The sequence below is a fragment of the Rattus norvegicus genome, chromosome 9 (assembly GCF_036323735.1).
Source record: "Rattus norvegicus strain BN/NHsdMcwi chromosome 9, GRCr8, whole genome shotgun sequence".
NCBI classification, from domain to species: domain Eukaryota; kingdom Metazoa; phylum Chordata; class Mammalia; order Rodentia; family Muridae; genus Rattus; species Rattus norvegicus.
This window is the reverse complement of record NC_086027.1, coordinates 112622395-112640423: the sequence shown is the minus strand read 5'-3', so window position 1 is coordinate 112640423 and position 18029 is coordinate 112622395. Positions and strand designations below refer to the sequence as shown.

Here is an 18029-nt window from a genome sequence, read left to right as displayed (position 1 = left end):
TAAGACTAGAATGATTTATGAAGAAAAAGAGTTTCACTTGAACATGTATACTTTCATCATTTCTTGTTTAAAAATGTTAGCTATATTTCTGGTATATGGTAATTCAACAAATAATGTATTGAGTAGCACAAGGACTCAAAGCTTGTTAACTTCTCCACTTCAGTCAGGAATGAATTTACTGTTTCTTTGGGAGTTTGTGGTGTGAGAGAATGAATGGGACAAGGCATACATAGAGTAGGAAAAATAGGAAACACCATGGAATACATATGGATTATGTTTCATGAATTGTGTGGACAGCCAGGATTCCTTTAAAGAGGTATTCTTTGGTATTGAATGTTGTGCTATTACATGGAAGCCACTAATGTAGTCTGTACCATAGTGAAGAGCTGAGAGACTTGTCAGCAATTGTGAAAAGAGTGCAATTTCATGGATGTTAGAACACTTGCAAATGTCTGAATTGAAGTAAAAGGATTACTTTGTTATTCATGACCCTGCAAGAGCTTCTGTAATTGTGGTGTTTTTCCTTGGTCACCTTCGGTTCCAAGATGGATGACAAAGGGCTTCAAATTGGAGCTATCCATAGAGCAGGGAAACCCTGAGCTTAGAGAACTTTAATCTTTCATGGTGTGCTGCACAGAAATTTACCTGACCTTTGTTGCAGAGTATGGGGCAGTAACTGTACCTGATCTGGTCCTCAGGAAGGAGGCATTATCTTAAAGGACTATTTTCTGCTTAACACATCCCTGAAAGGAGAGGAATACAGGTAGAAATGCTAGACTCATGAAGCCTTGTGCCCAAAGGGTTAGATAGGAAATGTCTGAAAGAGCCCAGCCTTAATAAAATGGGATCGGAGTGTGCAGGTGAATGTTCTTTTTTTTTTTTTTTTTGGTTCTTTTTTTTCGGAGCTGGGGACCGAACCCAGAGCCTTGCGCTTCCTAGGTACCTAGGTAAGCGCTCTACCACTGAGCTAAATCCCCAGCCCCCGGTGAATGTTCTTTATGAGGAGTGTTGTCGTGAAGGACAAAACAAGCTGCTTTCTCCCCTGCCTGATTCTCTCTGTAGCTCAGCTTAGCTTGACAATTGAGGAAAGTTTTATCATCAGTAATTCATATCATTGAGGATGGGTGGGGTGTGAATGTTTGTATGTGTCTGTCTGTCTGTCTCTGTGTCTGTCTGTTGGTAGGGTGATAACAGCTACCATAACAGCCTTATTAGCTTTTATGAATTCAGTGTTAAGATTTGTGGATTATGCCTGTGCATGCTTGATATTTTATCTTTGCATTTTTATATTTAGAATATATAATCCCTATTGGATAATATATTAAATACTCTTTAAAACACATACAATTCTTAGGAGAATTGATTAAAAATGTCATAAAGCTCAGTTATTGTTATGATCTATGGGCACTGCCATTATTAAGGAGGGGACTTCTTGTTTCACTGGTTTCAGATGTATTTATTTCTACTCTTATGCTGTGTATATGGGAGGTAAAGTGGACAGGTTTGGGGGAAGGGAATCCTCCCCTTTATCTTCATGAGTTATAGAGATGTTAAATTATCTGCTGATCAGAAACAAGCAATTGGGGAGCAGCAAAGGGTGTAAGATTGTCCACAGAGCCGGTGAGTAGCTTATAATGAAACGAGCACTTCAAGTACCAGTACTATTTCTCAGGCTTGAACTAAGCAGTTTTTAAATTTCCCCACTTCCTGTGAAGTAGTTTTTTCTCATGGTAAGCATTAGGCACATGTGTGTGTTTGTCTTACGCAGTCTGTCTTTACTTTCCTGAAAGTCTTTGTCTCAGACAGTACCAACACTCAAACTTTATTGCACATAGTTGGTGAATTTCTAAATCCAGATTTCAAAGTATGACTGTTGCAAAATTTAAAAAAACATAATTTTTGTTTATGATTCAAATAAATAGGTCAGAAGGTGACTCTGGTTCAGGGTGCTTGCAGCCCTGCTGGAAGATAGTTCAATCCTTTGAACCAATGTGGTAGGAGAGCATTGACTGCTGACCATGCTGCACATGTGGACATAGAGTCTGAGTAACACAGACAAATAAATGAATGAAAAGGATTAGATAAAACAGGACGGTTTCTATAATGTCTTTTCCTCCAGGCTTCTAGAAGACCTCTTCTCTTTTCGGTGCTGGTGGTTGAATGTAGGCCTATAGCCATCCTACAGTCTGTTTGCATCATTCCTTTGACAAACACAAAGCAAGAGCATAAAATAGATTTTAAAAAGACGATTTCAAACCATTAAAAGACCATTAAAAACGATTAAAAGTGCCTTCAAAATCAACAAGAAATTCTTGCTGCGCAAACTAGACTGTATAATCTGTCTTGGCTTTTCGGCCAAAACCAAATAGGTTTATCTTCACGTCTCACAGCCCATTTACAAACAGCAAGGATATCCTGGTTAAGTAGAGCTGGGTTGGCTTTTTGAATTCTATTTTTGTCGTTTTATTGAGTACAAAAGTAAGGCTTTAAGACAAGACTTTGCATTTAGATAGAGCATAGAACATCGTACTTAAAACACACGTGAGTGAATGGATTGAATGAATTGAGGCAGTGAGTACTGTCAGGGTTTGGTTTTGTATGGCCTTGTGAGCTCAAAGATCAGCACTGGTGACGACCACTGGGGACTGTCAGTCATGTGATGTGGTAGGAACATGAGGACAGTTTTGGCTGACAGGATGGCTCATTGGATGGAGATGCTTGTTGCCAAGCCTGAGGGATGGAGTTTGGTTTCTGGACCCCACATAATGAAAGGAGAACACTGGTTCTAAAAAGTTTCTTCTGATCTCCGTGTAGATAACCATGACACGTGTTCATACGTGCAACACACAAGCAACAATAAATAAATGTAACCAAAATTAAAAACCTAAAATCATAGTTACTTTGTGGATGAAATCACCAAAATAATGCTTTTGTGAATCCAGTTAATTTTCTTTTCCTCTGCCCCTTACCTTACAGGCCCCTTCACAGATGTAGTCACTACAAATCTTAAATTGCAGAATCCATCGGACAGAAAAGTGTGTTTCAAAGTGAAGACCACAGCGCCCCGCCGGTACTGCGTGCGGCCCAACAGTGGGGTTATTGACCCAGGGTCAATCGTGACTGTCTCAGGTAGCAGTTATGTCCTACACTAATGCAGTTTTGAATATTGACATTTTTATCTGTTTATTGTTTGGCTTCAGTTTTTGTCTAAAGGTTTTCCTTGGGTATCTGCCATATAAAATTTTACTGAAACTTTCCTACTCTGAGCTTGTGTGTGGGTGTGATTAGTTACTGTCAGTCTGAAGCATCATCTAGTCTCTGTTTCCATAACTGTCTTTCCACCGTAGTCTGTATTCTTACTCATCTTTGAAATGGCACTGTTTTGTGATTGAATCATGTTCTGTACATCCACAGAAGTGTTTTGAGGCCTTTGCTTAAAAAAATGTATGCCTGGGGCTGGGGATTTAGCTCAGTGGTAGAGCGCTTACCTAGGAGGCGTAAGGCCCTGGGTTCGGTCTAATTGTCAAGGAGTTAATGACTTTCTTTGTTTTCTTAAAATTAGATTTAAACAAATGAACACATTCTAAGTAATTGTTTAAAATCCAGTTTAAAAATGGGTTATATTAAAAGTGTTTCAGTTATCCAAATTAGAATCAGCAGAAAATGAATTTACTAATAATTGAAAGTTATAACGTGGCTTGTGCATCTTGAGACTACTACGTTTGAGTTTGACCCCATCTTGCTATTACGCTTGTGTGTTGCTGTGGTGGTGATCATGTGCCCTCTCTCTTTGTTTAGTAATGCTGCAGCCCTTTGACTATGATCCGAACGAAAAGAGTAAACATAAGTTCATGGTACAGACAATTTTTGCTCCACCAAACATTTCAGATATGGAAGCTGTGGTAAGTGTAGAAGTTGTATTTTTGGAGCTGTGGTTTAAATTTGTTTTGTTTAACTCTCAACAATCCTGACTTCCTTGCCAAAAATTAATTATCAGAACAAAATTAAAATTTAAACAATTAAAAAGCCTTTTAGTTTTTTGACACCCCCCCGCCCCCCCAAAAAAAAAAAAGGAAGACATGATTCTGCCTGTTCTGGAACTTTGTAGACCAAGGCTGACTTTGAACTTAAGAGAGATCCTCTTGCCTCTGCGTCTTCCATCACAGAGCTGGAAGGCATGCATGGCCCACCAAGCCTGAAATACTGTTCCTTGGGAACCATTTAGAAACACTAAGGTGAAGAAGACTCGTGTGTGTTGCCTTCCATTGCATTCTGTGGGTCAGAGGTCAGCTGGGTCAGGCTGGCCTCCCAGTCTGTCTACCACACAGTGTGGCTCCTAGGATGGACTCAGGCCACCAGGGTGGCAGCAGTACCCTTGCCTTCCTGGGCCCAGTGTCAGTGTGGCTTTAATTGATGGTGATGGCAGAGACACTGGTACATGATTGTAGGCGACCTGCAGTCAACTCCAGCCAGCAGCAGCCGAGCTTTCGCTTCCTGACGGGGCCGTTGTCTAAGCCACCGTTCCCAGGCTTCAGTTGTCCCCTCTGGTGAGACCTGAGTGCCACATGCTCTCTTTTCTCATCTTTGGATTTTTGTTTTGTTTCTTTTTCCTTTTAGTGGAAAGAGGCAAAACCTGACGAACTAATGGATTCTAAACTGAGATGTGTATTTGAGATGCCGAATGAAAACGATAAGCTGGTGAGTAAGAAAGAAACCTTGGTCGGTCATCAGCCTCTGACACTGGGCTTGTAGTGCCTGGTCATTTTATGAGACGTAAAAAGCTTGATAATGCTATTTCCAATTTATGATATTTTGTTTGCCCAAGAAGAAGTAAATATTACACGGTAGGTCCAAATTTCAGTGTGGAAAGAATTTCTGAGAATGCTCTCAAATTCTGAAATCATGTCTTTATCCTTTTTCTTAAAGAATAAGACATGCATATGCAGATACAGCTATAAAATCAGGGCTTCTTTTTGGGTAATCATCAATATTCTTGGACTAAAATATATAATTTACAGGGATAAGTCATCTTCCCCCCAGTTTAGCCTTTGCCAAACACTTTGCATATTTTTGTCTTCTGATCAAAATCAATTTTATTTTTTAGTGAATAATTGCTTATTGATTAGCATTAAGCAACTACATATTTGGGGGGGCTGAAGGATAGATATGTTTTTGTAGCAGACCAGTGGCCTATGCTCTATATAATATAAATTAAAAAATTTTTAAAAGTATTTTATTTTATGTGTATGGTTGCTTTGCCTTTATGTATATCTGTGCTTGTGTGGTGCCCTCAGAGACCAGAGAGGGCATAGGTTTCAATGCTTTTGAATTGCCATGGGTGGGTGCTGGCAATGGAACCCCAGGCCTTGTGGAAGAAGAGTAGCCATCTCTCCAAACCCAAGGATTTTTCATTTTTTCTGTGGTTTGTAGGAGGGACTATAGAACAAAGTTTTTGTGTGGATTGAAATGTATAAAATACTGTGGGTAAATGTAATTGGTATAATTTGGTTATAGTCTGGTATGACTCTTGCTTTGATCTGGTAACTTGTTTGCTCTATTCAGAGTAAACTATATTTCTTGATAAGAAAGCTGAAATAAAAATGCTCATAAACGTTAGTTAGGTATTGACCAGTAAATGACTTAAGTTTTCAACACATCTTTTTTTTTTTTTTTTTTTTTTTTTTCCGGAGCTGGGGACCGAACCCAGGGCCTTGCGCTTGCTAGGCAAGTGCTCTACCACTGAGCTAAATCCCCAACCCCTTCAACACATCTTTTTAAAGTGAATCAGAACCATAATTGCCAGAGTAAGAAGTACAGTGTTTAGACTTTATATGTTAGTTTCCCTGTTTATCTGTGCTGGCTCCAAAGATAATAGCTTCCATTGCTTTTTGTATTTAACAACCAAAGATAAATTTATCTTGATTGACATTACTGTAAAAGTGATTTGGGGATATTAATAATAATAGTAGTAGTTATTATTACTATTACTACTACTTTTGTTTTTTAAGACAGAGTTTCTCTGTATAACCCTGGTGACTTGGAACTCACTCTGTAGATCAGGCTGGCCTCAAATTGAGATCTGCATTGCCTCTGTCTCCTAACTGGGATTACCACCAGTCAGGCTTAGTCCCTACATTCTTCTTCTTAGATTGGTTTATTAGACCTTCCTTTCTTTCTTTCTTTCTTTTTTTTTTTTTTTTTTTTTTTTTGTTCTTTTTTTCGGAGCTGGGGACTGAACCCAGGGCCTTGTGCTTCCTAGGCAAGCGCTCTACCACTGAGCTAAATCCCCAACCCCTTATTAGACCTTTCAAGTTGGCTCTTAGCACTTAAACCAAGTAATCATTAGTGACCTCTCATTTTTAACATTTTTATTATATATATTAGCTATACATAATAGGTTTCACTGTTATTTTCATATATCTACATAATCTAGTTTGATCATGTTCAATGCCCTTGTTTTTCTTCTGCCCCCTCATGGATTCCTTTCCTTTTTCTGACTGGCCTTACTGCTACTCAGATGCTTTTTGGATCAGGCTGTCACAGGAGAATTGTTCAGTTTTGTTTACATGGCTTTGTTCGCCTCACTAGTGACAGTGAAGAGAAATACCTCTCCTCTCTCCATCAGCAGTAAGCTAGCATGAGTCTTTGGGGTGGGACGGGACTCCGTGAGCTCTGCATTCTCCTGACAGGGTTTGGGGAGCTCCTGTGCAGGTGTCGCAGCTGCTGCAAGTCGAAGAGTTGCCACATTGGTGACCTGCTGGGAAGTCAGAGCTGCACACTGCATCCCATTCTTCAAGCATTTACCTCTTTTCAGTTTCCGTACATTTTTCCTGGAGCTGTGGAGGGAAGCTGTCTGTCTTTAGAGACTGACTGACAGTCATATCACCAGTGTGCTGACTGTTAGGAACCTCTGTAGTCACCAGTGACCTAAGAACTTCCAGTTCATTTCCAATTCTCTTAATATATTATATGGCCAGGATTTTTCTAGGCTCAGACTTAAATCATTTCTTAAACACTGGAAGTGTGGCTTTGGCTGCTTATGTCTCTAATTCCAGTACTTTGGAAGCAGGAGGATTGCTGTGAGTTCCAGGTCAGCTTGTGCTACAGGGTAGTAGTTAGGCCCTTTCTTATAAAAGCGAACAAAACTCTATAAAAGTCAGAGAAGGCATTTCAGAGTGGCAGTGTGGGCACTAGATTGACAATGGCTTTTAAGGCTGTGTAATAGCAGATCCTTGTGTAGGCCTCCTGAAGTACTGTTACTATGCAGTTAAGCTTTTGTTTTGTCTTGTTCATCATTACTTGGAAGACAGGGTTTTTCTCTGGCCCAGGATGGTCCGTAACTCACTGTATGCGTAGGCTGCCCTCAAACTTGGGACAGTCCTCCTGTCTTGGCATCGTGAGAGCTTGTATTTCAGGAATAAGCCTTATGATAGTAGGTGGACATTTTTAAATGTGTGGAGTTTCCATTTCAAGATGAGACATGGTGAGGATATAGGTTAGTGGGTAGGAGGCAGGTTTAGCATACAATACCCTGGGTTAAATGACAGGACAGCACCACCGAAGCTTGTGTGGTAGAGGCACCCTGGCCCGAAACCCCAGCAACTCCAGAGGAGGAAACTGGAGGACAGTTAACTTTTGGAGTGTTGTGAAATTTACTTTTGGAAATAGGGTTCTCTATTCAAGCTCATTTTGCTGCTGGCACTCATCTGCAGAGTCTAAGAAATGTCAGTTATTGAAAAGTGTGCAGGAAACTGAAGAACTCTATGTAGAATTTGACCTTTTTTCCTACATTAATGTACATTGTGAACTAATTCTGGAATCAGTCTCATTAATAACCATCATTAATAACTATCACTTTGAATAGTTACTGGGTTTTTATGCCACAGTTACTTGAGAGTTCCGAGTTTTTTGATATATTTAACTTTGTTTCAGTATGGTAGAGAGGAGTCTGGGTTAGTTTAAACTCCCCCACCCATGCCCCAACTCTTCTGCCCTACTTTGTATTGGGGTACCCTGAACGAAATAATGAGGCATCTCACGCTGTCACACTGCACTGCTGGAGGATACTAACCTTTCCAGTGTGGTATTTGTTTTGTATTCATGGTCCTGGAAGCAGTGAGGGAAACATGGTATTTTGTGATTTCTTAGAATTTTTGGAAGACACTATAAATTAAAATGTTTGAGGTTTTGGGATCATGTCATAAGGTAACAAGCAGTCAGCTTAAATACATAATGTTTTTAGTTCATGTTTTGGTTTGTCAGAATGAACAGGGAAACTCAAGCAGTTTAAACTTAGTTAAAAAGGAGACACCATTAATTTTTTCTAGACCGCAAAACTGAAACAGTGCAGTTGTTGAGCATCACATGCACTGTCGCTCCGAGTGCAGGTCCAGCAGGCGTTTGTTTGCCTGGTACCAGAGTTGTCTACTGGAGAGCCTTTATGTGGACTCCTCATAAAGTGAAGTTCTGTATAACTTAGTTCTTCTTAGCTATTGTTTGCTTTAGATTACAAAATATTCAGTGTCCAGTTGCTGGAAGTTTTTACTTTATTTTGTTTTTGTTCTCTTGAGACAAGGTCTCTCTTAGGTAATTCTGGCTGTCCTGGCGCTCGATATGGTAGGGTAGATTGGCTTTGCACTCACTGACATCTTCTGCCTCTGCCTTTCTAGTGCTGGTATTAAAGGTGCGTGCCAGCCACCATACCTGACTCAGTTGCTTGTAGTGTTTTTAAGGATGGAATGAGGCTTTTTGATATTTTATAGCCTATTCAGTATCAATTGCTTGACATTTTCCAGATTAGTAAAACTAGTGTACTTACTGCATTGACCTACATAAATAACATCAGAGAGTCTAGACATAGTTTCTGCAAAAACTAACTTGCTTTAATGACAATGGCGCTGATTGGAACAGAGGTTCAGGAGCCGTTTTATAAAGGCATTTTATTTTTCAAAATACATGCTATTTTTGTTGAAACAAAATAGGGGATGTCTGCTAAATATTTTGTGCTCAACTTTTTGAGTTAACTAATTTTTACCTGTTAAGAGAATTTGAAAGGTAAGTAGAGAACTGTGGAATTGTGGTAGGCTAGCCAGAATATTTTATGAATTGTTGAATTTTTATTGACTTGGTGTGTTTGGGGATTAACAGGGTCCTGAGTATAAAAGAGGCTTACATATCATTACCATTTTTTAACCTTAATAAGAAAATGTTCGTGTTAAGTGTTAGCAAAAGAAAGAGGATATGACACTATTTTTCAGTTAATGACATGTATTAGTTTTTTTGTGTTTTTTTTTTTTTTTTTGCCATAGAATTAGAGGAAGAACTAATTTTTTTAGGACAGTATGAATTTTGCCTATATTTAATTAATATATACATTTGATAGATGAAGATATGCAAATAGGACAGTCTAATTTTGTGTAGAAATATTTATGAAAAGCAAGTTCACAAATGTTTTTTTTTTGCTTTGATGTTCTAATTCTGATGGGTTATTTATTTTTATAGAATAAGATATCAATATTTTACAGATTTAAGCTATTTCTTGTAGTCATTCCCAATATACAGGAGAAATCAGTTTGGTATGAATCTGAGAATATTTTTCCCATGCTACTCAGGGTAAAACTCTACCAGGGATCGCGTCAGCTGTCACCTCAGTGAGCAGCATCAGCAGTACAGTTGCAACACCTGCCAGTTATCACATGAAGAGTGATCCCAGGGAGCTAAAAGAGGTGAAGCAGGTTTGTCATAGGAGCTAACAGAAGTAGGAGACTACTAGTGTTAGTAAGTTACTGTACATACCTAAGCAGATGAGTAATATTGAGGATATTAATAAATAGTCGATTGTTTCTGAGACAGGGTCTCACATAGCCCAGATTAGTCTCAGGTCAGAGTATAGCTAAGGATGACCTTGAGTTCCTTATCTTCCTGCCCGCCCTTACAAATGCTGAGACCTGGTTCTATGCTTGGGGGTAGACCCAGGGCTTCCCGTATGCAAGCCCTCTGCTGCTTCACCAGCCACACAATTAAAGTGTTAGACTGGACCTAAAGTTACCAGGAGAGCTCAAAAGCCCGCACACAATTCTGCTCTGAAACAGTCAGTAGAGTCAGAGTGGTGAGCTGGACAGCAGTGCGAGCAGAATTAAGCTGATGTTGTTTTTCCTGTAAATGAGATTTAAAGAGCAAATACCGAAGTGGAATTTGAATCTTGTGTGAATTAGCATCGCAGATACATAGTAAGTAGGAAAGGTGGCAAACACTGCTTTTCCACAAGCATTGTGCTTTAGGAAAGAAAAATAAAAGTGCTCTGTCATCGTTACTTGGTCTTGATCACTGGACTGTCTCTAGCTCCCTCACACTAACTAATAAGACTTTAAAACACGTTCGCACCAGGGAGGCAGAGGCAGGTAGAGGGCTGTGAATTGAGGGCTAGCCTGGCCCATAGAGCTAGTTTCAGGCTAGCTGAGCTACATAGTGAGGGCCTATCTCAAACAAATGAGCCTTTTTATCTAAATGTCTAACTGTTTGGCTTTATAATTTGGAATTACTTTCTTTTGGTGACCATGGGCCTAGAGAAATCATCCTTTTGCTGTTAGGGTAGAAAGAAAAACTTTAGGAAGTCTTAATTTTTGAATATTTCAATTCATAGATTAAAAGTTTAATTCTGATGGCATAGACAGAGGTTTTGCCTTTAGCTGCACACCATCTTGGTATATCAACTCCTTTACTCACTGTAGTGCTGAGACGCCCTTTGGCTCCTCTTTTAGAGTTTGCTGCAGTGTTTGTTCTGCCCCAGGTTTCACTTTTCCCTCATTTGCCCCCAACAAGGTTAGTGAAAGGGACTGACAAGGGACGACTATGGTTTGGCCAAAGACTATGAACTAGCAGAAGGTGTAGCATGCTGGCTTGCCTTGATACCCCGCTGTAGCTTACTCTGACTTGAGCTGTAAAAGCAGGAGGCTGCTCTTGTTGGTAAGAGTCACGCACCGGATGTTGAATCTGTTTGCTTGGTCCATGGTCCTAAGAACAGTCTCCTCTTTGTGGCTCAATCTGAAGTAACTAAAAAGAGCAGGCTGACTTCCTGTAGGCAGACCCACTGATGGAGGGCTCATCAGAAGCCCTTACACAGTCGCCTGCTGAGTGTCCCGCAGAAGACTCTGTTTTCCCTCTGGGTCTCCAGCTAAGCCAGAGGGTTTGTCTATACATTAGAGACCCAGAAGTTAGGTTTGTTTGTTTGTGCATTTGCTATGCTTTGTGCTACAGATTCCGAACAACAGCCAGACTCATAACAAAAGTGAAGTGCTGAGTGATTGAATAATCCTAGATTAGAATATTTAATGAAATATCGTGCCACTTGAAATAATTAAAAGGTAGAGAAAGCAGAGCGCACACCTGTATAGTGACGTGAATGCATAGTGACATGAATGCTGCCTTTTTATTTGTACTCCTGGGTCACTGAACCAAGGGCCTACACGTTGTGTAAAACACAGGTGCAGGAGGATAGTACGAATAGTCCTATCTGCCTGTGAGACAGATGCTGTGCTTAGGACTCTTCATCCTGAAGGGAATGTGTGTGAGGACTCCGGTTATCTCTTGTTAAATGTTGTCTCTTTACAGATGGGGAGCTCTCTCTCTCTCTCTCTCTCTAAATTAGAAGTTTAGTTGTGCAGGATGGGATTTGAAAAATCAGTTTGAAGTGAATTTAATTATTGTCAAGGGAGAAAACCCAGAAAATATTGTTAGCAAAATATGAAGTAAAGGTTTTTCTTTTAGAGGTGGGTTTGGTTGGGCATCACATGATAAAGAACAGTCACAAGAGAAACTCAGAACAAACTGAAGTTAAGCAGCTCTTTAACTTTGAAGGACGTACCCTTCTCAGCTGGGAAAATTTGCTCGCAGGTCAGTCAAAAGTCACTAAGTGTCTTGCATTAGAACTCCTTGTTGCTTTTGTAAAGTACTGGCCTGGGGGGGGGGGGGGGCTTCCTGAGACCTGATGTGGCTCATAGTTGGAGGCATGGGCAGCTGGTTGTCGGGCTGCGTCTGCAGGTGGGAGGAGTGATGAGTGCTGGTGCCCACCTCCCTTCCTCACTCCAGTCGGGACCTACTCCCATTCATTCAGAGTACAGAGTTTACAGACGTGCCCCGAGGTTTGTTTACAGTCCTGGGTGATTCTACATCTGTCTAGTGGACAGTATTAACCATTATAGCTCAGTTGGCTGCCAGAATGGTTCTGTACAGCCCCTCTAATCCTGGTATAAATGACTACTTTGGGATATCATAAAATTTACTCTTGTAAATATCTTGATTAGCACTTATTACCTGGATTAAAGGTTGCCTATTTCACTTTATTTTTTGGTTTTCTGTAGCAAACCCAAGATCTCCTGCTTGCTGTCAAATGTTATATTGACTTAAACTCTCAAGCCTTCTAAAAATTTTTAACAATTAAAAATCTATCTAAATTGAAAAGGATGACTTTAAATTGATGCTGTGGTGGCATAATGATGTTGGATTTTAAGGATAATTGAAACAGTTTAGATCACAGGCTTAGAAATAATGTTAGTGTTGCCACAGATGTGCAAGTGCTTATGGTGTTGGGAAAAAGGAAGAATTTGGACCTTACAGTTTTGAAAGCTGTCTTAACCTACCACTTAAATAGAAGACTACAACATATCACACGAATTGGACAGTCTTACAGTTTGAGTAATCATCTGTGTTTATGACCACAGATAGCTTCCCATGTAGTAATCTGTTTATTGTTTCCCTTCCAGTGTTTGTACCTTCTAGTACTGTATTCCATTAATAGGCATTAGATTGTTTTTGACTGTATGTCCTTAGGTAGTTATCAATTTACAGCAATGATTGTGAGGTGTTCCTGTACCGTCCAGTTTTCTAAGCCTCATCTGAGTGCAGAATCAGACCCTCATACAACCTGTCCATTACACATGACCTGGAGCTTCTCACCCAACCTATGTCCCTTCACTGACTGCTCTTGACCAAAGTGTGTGTCTAGGGGTGAATAACAAAGAGAAGTGACTCTTCTTCCACTTGAAATTTAGAGTAAAGGGTGTAAAGGATGAGTTATTGCGACTCCTTAAGTGTCATGGTAAGGTCAGTGCCAGGGCTGTGGATTAGAGGGAGTGCACTGCTTCCTGTGGTTAACTGCTAGTGTTTACTGACATGCTCCCCTGAAAATCCTCTACAGATGGTCATATTTGCTACTTAATAAATCTTAATTCACTGAAACCTGTCATATTTTCATAATATTTTTAGAAAAGATGTAGAACTTAGATTTTTATTAGTTAAAAATCTATACCTTTTTTGCTTAAAGATTCCCTTATCTTTGAAATACAGAACGACATGGAACCTAGCAAAGCTGTCCCACTGAATGCATCCAAGCAAGATGGACCCCTGCCAAAACCACATAGTGTTTCACTCAATGACACGGAGACAAGGAAACTGATGGAAGAGTGCAAGCGACTTCAGGGAGAAATGATGAAGCTCTCAGAAGAAAACCGACACCTGAGAGTAAGTTGTTGGTTGAAAATGAGGTGACTGGATGAGGTATGAGGAGTGCGCTGGTGTCCTTCAGCCTCTCTGTGTTCATAGTTAGTCCTGTTGCTGGTTATTGAACTCGTTTGACTGTTCTTATTACTTGGAACTAGTTAATACAAGATTAAAGAAATGAAGTTTCTGAAATCTGGTAATGGAAATAAAATGGCCAGGTATCTTTAGTTAGTGTTCTAAGATTTTTTTTTTTTTTTGACATTTGATAGGATTATATTCTTTCTCTAAGTTGAAAATGCACCTGCCTATCGAATGGCCTAGCCTAGCTTAACACATTAGCATTGCTAATTAGCACCAGAGTTTGGGCATCCTCTGAGAGGATCATAGCACATGTCACCAGCCTGGGGAAGATGAGGACTCAGGACAGCTATAATGACGTGTGTCACTTCACACATTCCTAATGTTAGAACAGTAAGTTAAACTGTAATGAAGCTGGGGTGCTGGTTGAGGAATGGGGTGAGGATAGAATGGTTGATACTGAGGTAGTAAACATTCTCTAGTTTCTTAGGTTGTATGACCAGCACCTGATAAAGTTAAGAGGTATCTGTAATTTCCCCAGGACCAGGTGACACATACTATCATAACAACCACTTGCTTGAGAAACTGTTGCTTTCCTAGGAGAAGCCAAGGCAGTCACATCTCCTAAAATCATAGGACTATCAGAAACTTAAACTTAGTGCTGTGTGAAACCGTTTTAGTGAGAAGGGGGCAGCTCATTCTTTTACATGGAAGCAAATAAGGTACTTTAACACAAGGAAGCAATTTCCAGTCTGGGCAGGGGCTTCAGAGGGTTCCCGTATGTGGTCTGCATTAGTCTATGCTCCATGGTGGCCCCCTTACGTATGTTCCTAGGTTTTGCTCTGCACATATCAAGACTATGAAAATGATTCCTCCTGTGTCTGCCATGTGGCTTTTGACGTTGTTGAGTATAGGGTGCATTGATAGCCTCTGGCCCATGGCTGTGGCCAATTAAAAATGCCGTGGAGCTTAGTGGAGTGAGTACACATGTTCTGTCAGAACACATTTCTCAGTTTGTGTTTTAATAGTCATTGTTATTGCAGTGTAATTCATATCACATGAACGCTTTTGATTGTCTTGGCGGATTTATAGAATTATTCAGCAGTTGCTTTAATTCAGTTTTAGAGTTTTTCCTAATTCCACAGGTGCCCAAGGTAGATGGGAATTTATTCTTGCCCCTATTCCTAGCCCTCCACGCTCTTTATGAACTATTAGCCCCACTACTCACCTGTGTGTGCTGTTGCTTAAAATCTTTGTTTTCTGTGTTTCCCCCAGGATGAAGGCCTACGGCTCAGAAAGGTAGCACATTCGGATAAACCTGGATCCACCTCAGCCGTGTCCTTCAGAGATAATGTCACCAGTCCTCTTCCTTCTCTTCTGGTTGTAATTGCAGCCATTTTCATTGGATTCTTTCTAGGGAAATTCATCTTGTAGAGTGAAGCATGCAGAGTGCTGTTTCTTTTTTCTTTTCTCTCGACCAGAAAAAGATTTGTTTACCTACCATTTCATTGGTAGTATGGCCCGCGGTGACCATGGCCCGTGGTGACCATTTTTTTTTGTGTGTACAGCGTCATATAGGCTTTGCCTTTAATGATCTCTTACGGTTAGAAAACACAATAAAAACAAACTGTTCGGCTACTGGACAAATTGTATATTACCAGATCATCACTAGCAGATGCCAGTCGCACATCCAGTCCTTTATGAAATTCATAATAAAGAATTGTTCTTTCTTTGTGGTTTTAATAAGAGTTCAAGAATTGTTCAGTCTTGTAAATGTTATTTTAATAATCCCTTTAAATTTTATCTGTTGCTGTTACCTCTTGAAATATGATTTATTTAGATTGCTAATCCCACTCATTCAGGAAATGCCAAGAGGTTTTCTGTGGGGGAAATGGTGCCTCTTACTGTGTAAATTTTCTCCTTTACCTTTGCTAATATCATGGCAGAATTTTCTTATCCCTTGTGAGGCAGTTTGTTGACTGAGTTTTTCATCCTTACAATCCTGTCCCATGGTATTTAACATAAAAAATAAAACTGTTAACAGATTCTTGCTCGACAGCTGGTTTGTGTCTGTCATGTCATTTGTGCTGGGTCGGGTAAGGGTGGGGTGGGTGAGGAAGTTCAATCTGCAGTGAACTAATTTTATTGGACTTTATTGATTTATCTGTTTGCTTGCTTTGCCTTGCTCTGGTTTTTCAAGATAGGGCTTCTCAGTGTATCCTTGACTGTCCTGGAACTTACTCTGTAGTCCAGGCTGGCCCTGAACTCAGGTATCCGCCTGCCTCTGCCTTCTGAGCCTGAGGATTGAAGGTGCACGCTGCTGCCACCAGCCAGCAAAGGAGTGGGGCCTTGTGCACTGCACGCTTTTGTCCTGTGTGGGCTCTTCCTAGCCCTGTGGCTATGTGTAGTTTAGTCTTCAGGCTGCCTTAAGAAATGACAAGATTTAAAGCTAACGGGGATTTTGGAACATCTTAATTGAATTTATGAAATGTAACAGTGCTGTAATCGTGATGTCTCCTGCGTGCCAGCTGACTGAATCCTGTTCAGCTGACTCCATTCTTGCCAGGTTTTGTTTTAAACTTTTCTCAAGGAAGACTAATTCTCCTGTATTTCAAATACTCAGTACATTAAATAATTCTACTTTTTAATGTGTTTCTTAATAATAGCTAAAAAGAATTGTTTTTCTGTTGTGGAAATTAGTATTAGCAAAACTTGGGGATTTGCTTTTTGAAAAACAAAACATTAGTTTTGCAAATCAGTGTTAGACATGTGAAAATTACAGTTTGAACACTCATTACGTATAGATTGATGTTTCCCTGTAGTCTTATGTCTTAGTTTATATCACTTGTACTAAGATAAACTTAGAAAGTACTGTTTTCAGCTGAGAATATAGTTTATCACCTACAGGCGAGTTTGTGTTATCAAAACTAGATTTTGATTTTGTAAGAATTGGACTCTGTTGGGGAAGAAACTGAGTTGAAGGTCTTACTGTGCATGAAGCGTGTTGCAGGTCTGTACAAGGGTGTTGCCAGGTATTTGGACTGTCTTTAATTTCTCAGATTATATGTGATGTATTGTTATCCCCAGACGACTAAACAAAACAACCAGACCAGAAGTAATGCTTAGATCTATTGCTGTTGGCATTACTGCTACAGAAGTTCCCTCCCCAACGCTGAAAGCATGAGGACAACCTTACATTTTAATCCCCTGAGTATAGAATCAGCAGCTCCTTCCTTGGTCTAAAGTTCTTTATAAAATCATTCAATGGTGATAAGTTCAAGCTTGATATTTCTTTTTTCTTGGACACTTTGTTTACATTTCAAATGTTATTCCATTTCCAGGTTTCTCATCTATAAGCCACCTAGCTCATCTTCCTCTTCCTTCTAGGAGGGTGTTCCTTCCTCCCCAGCCACCCTCCTCTTCTCACCTCCCCCCTCTTCTCACCTCCCCATCCTGACATTCCACTGGGGGGTCCAGCCTTGGCAGGACCGAGGGCTTCTCCCATTGGTGCCTAACAAGGCCATCCTCTGCTACATATGCAGCTGGAGCCATGGCTCTGTCCATGTGTACTCTTTGGATGGTGGTTTAGTCCCTGGGAGCTCTGGCTGTTGGTATTGTTCTTATGGGGTTGCTGCAAACCTCTTCAGCTCTTTCAATCCTTTCTCTAACTCCTCTAGTGGGGATCCTGTTCTCAGTTCAGTGGTTGGCTGCGAGCATCCGCCTCTGTATTTGTCAGGCTCTGGCAGAGCCTCTCAGGAGACAGCTCTATCAGGCTCCTGTCAGCATGCCCTTCTTGGCTTCATCAATATTGTCTGGGTTTGGTGGCTGTATATATATGGGCTGGATGCCCAGGTGGGACAAGATCTGAATGGCCATTCCTTCAGTCTCCGCTCCAAACTTTGTCTCCATATCCCCTCCTATGAATATTTTTATTCCCCCTTTTAAGAAGGACTGAGGCATGTGAACTTTGGTTGTCCTCCTTCTTGAGCTTCACGTGTTCTGTGGATTGTATCTTGGGTAATTCAAGCATTTGGGCTAATATCCACTTATCAGTGAGTTCATACCAAGTGTGTCTTTTTGTGATTGGGTTACCTCATTCAGGATGATATTTCCATCCAGTTGCCTATGAATGTCATGAAGTCATTGTTTTTGGTAGCTGAATAGCACTCCATTGTGTAGATGAACCACATTTTCTGTATCCATTCCTCTGTTGAAGGACATCTGGGTTCTTTCCAGCTTCTGGCAATTATAGAATAAGTCTGCTATGAACATAATGGAGCATGTGTCCTTGTTATATGTTGGGGCATCATTTGGGTATATACCTAGGAGTGGTGTAGCTGGGTCCTCAGGTAGTACTATATCCAATTTTCTGAGGAACTTCCAGACTAATGACCACTTCCAGAGTGGTTGTACCAGCTTGCAATCCCACCAACAATGGAGGAGTGTTCCTCTTT

The 18029-nt window shown here is 40.4% G+C and overlaps 1 protein-coding gene across 5 annotated transcripts in view; it reads left to right on the top strand.

The window, feature by feature from the left end:
• Window positions 1-15633, top strand: part of Vapa (VAMP associated protein A) — a 29941-nt gene extending 14308 nt beyond the window's left edge. For 2 of the 5 annotated variants that reach the window (XM_008767384.2, XM_039084145.2), the window contains 6 exons: window positions 2977-3129; window positions 3799-3902; window positions 4618-4698; window positions 9612-9734; window positions 13345-13518; window positions 14851-15633. In XM_008767384.2, coding sequence (XP_008765606.1) covers window positions 2977-3129; window positions 3799-3902; window positions 4618-4698; window positions 9612-9734; window positions 13345-13518; window positions 14851-15009 — 794 coding nt within the window. In that variant the 3' untranslated portion in view covers window positions 15010-15633. 5 annotated transcript variants of the gene reach the window in all.
• Window positions 15634-18029: the final 2396 nt, after the last annotated feature.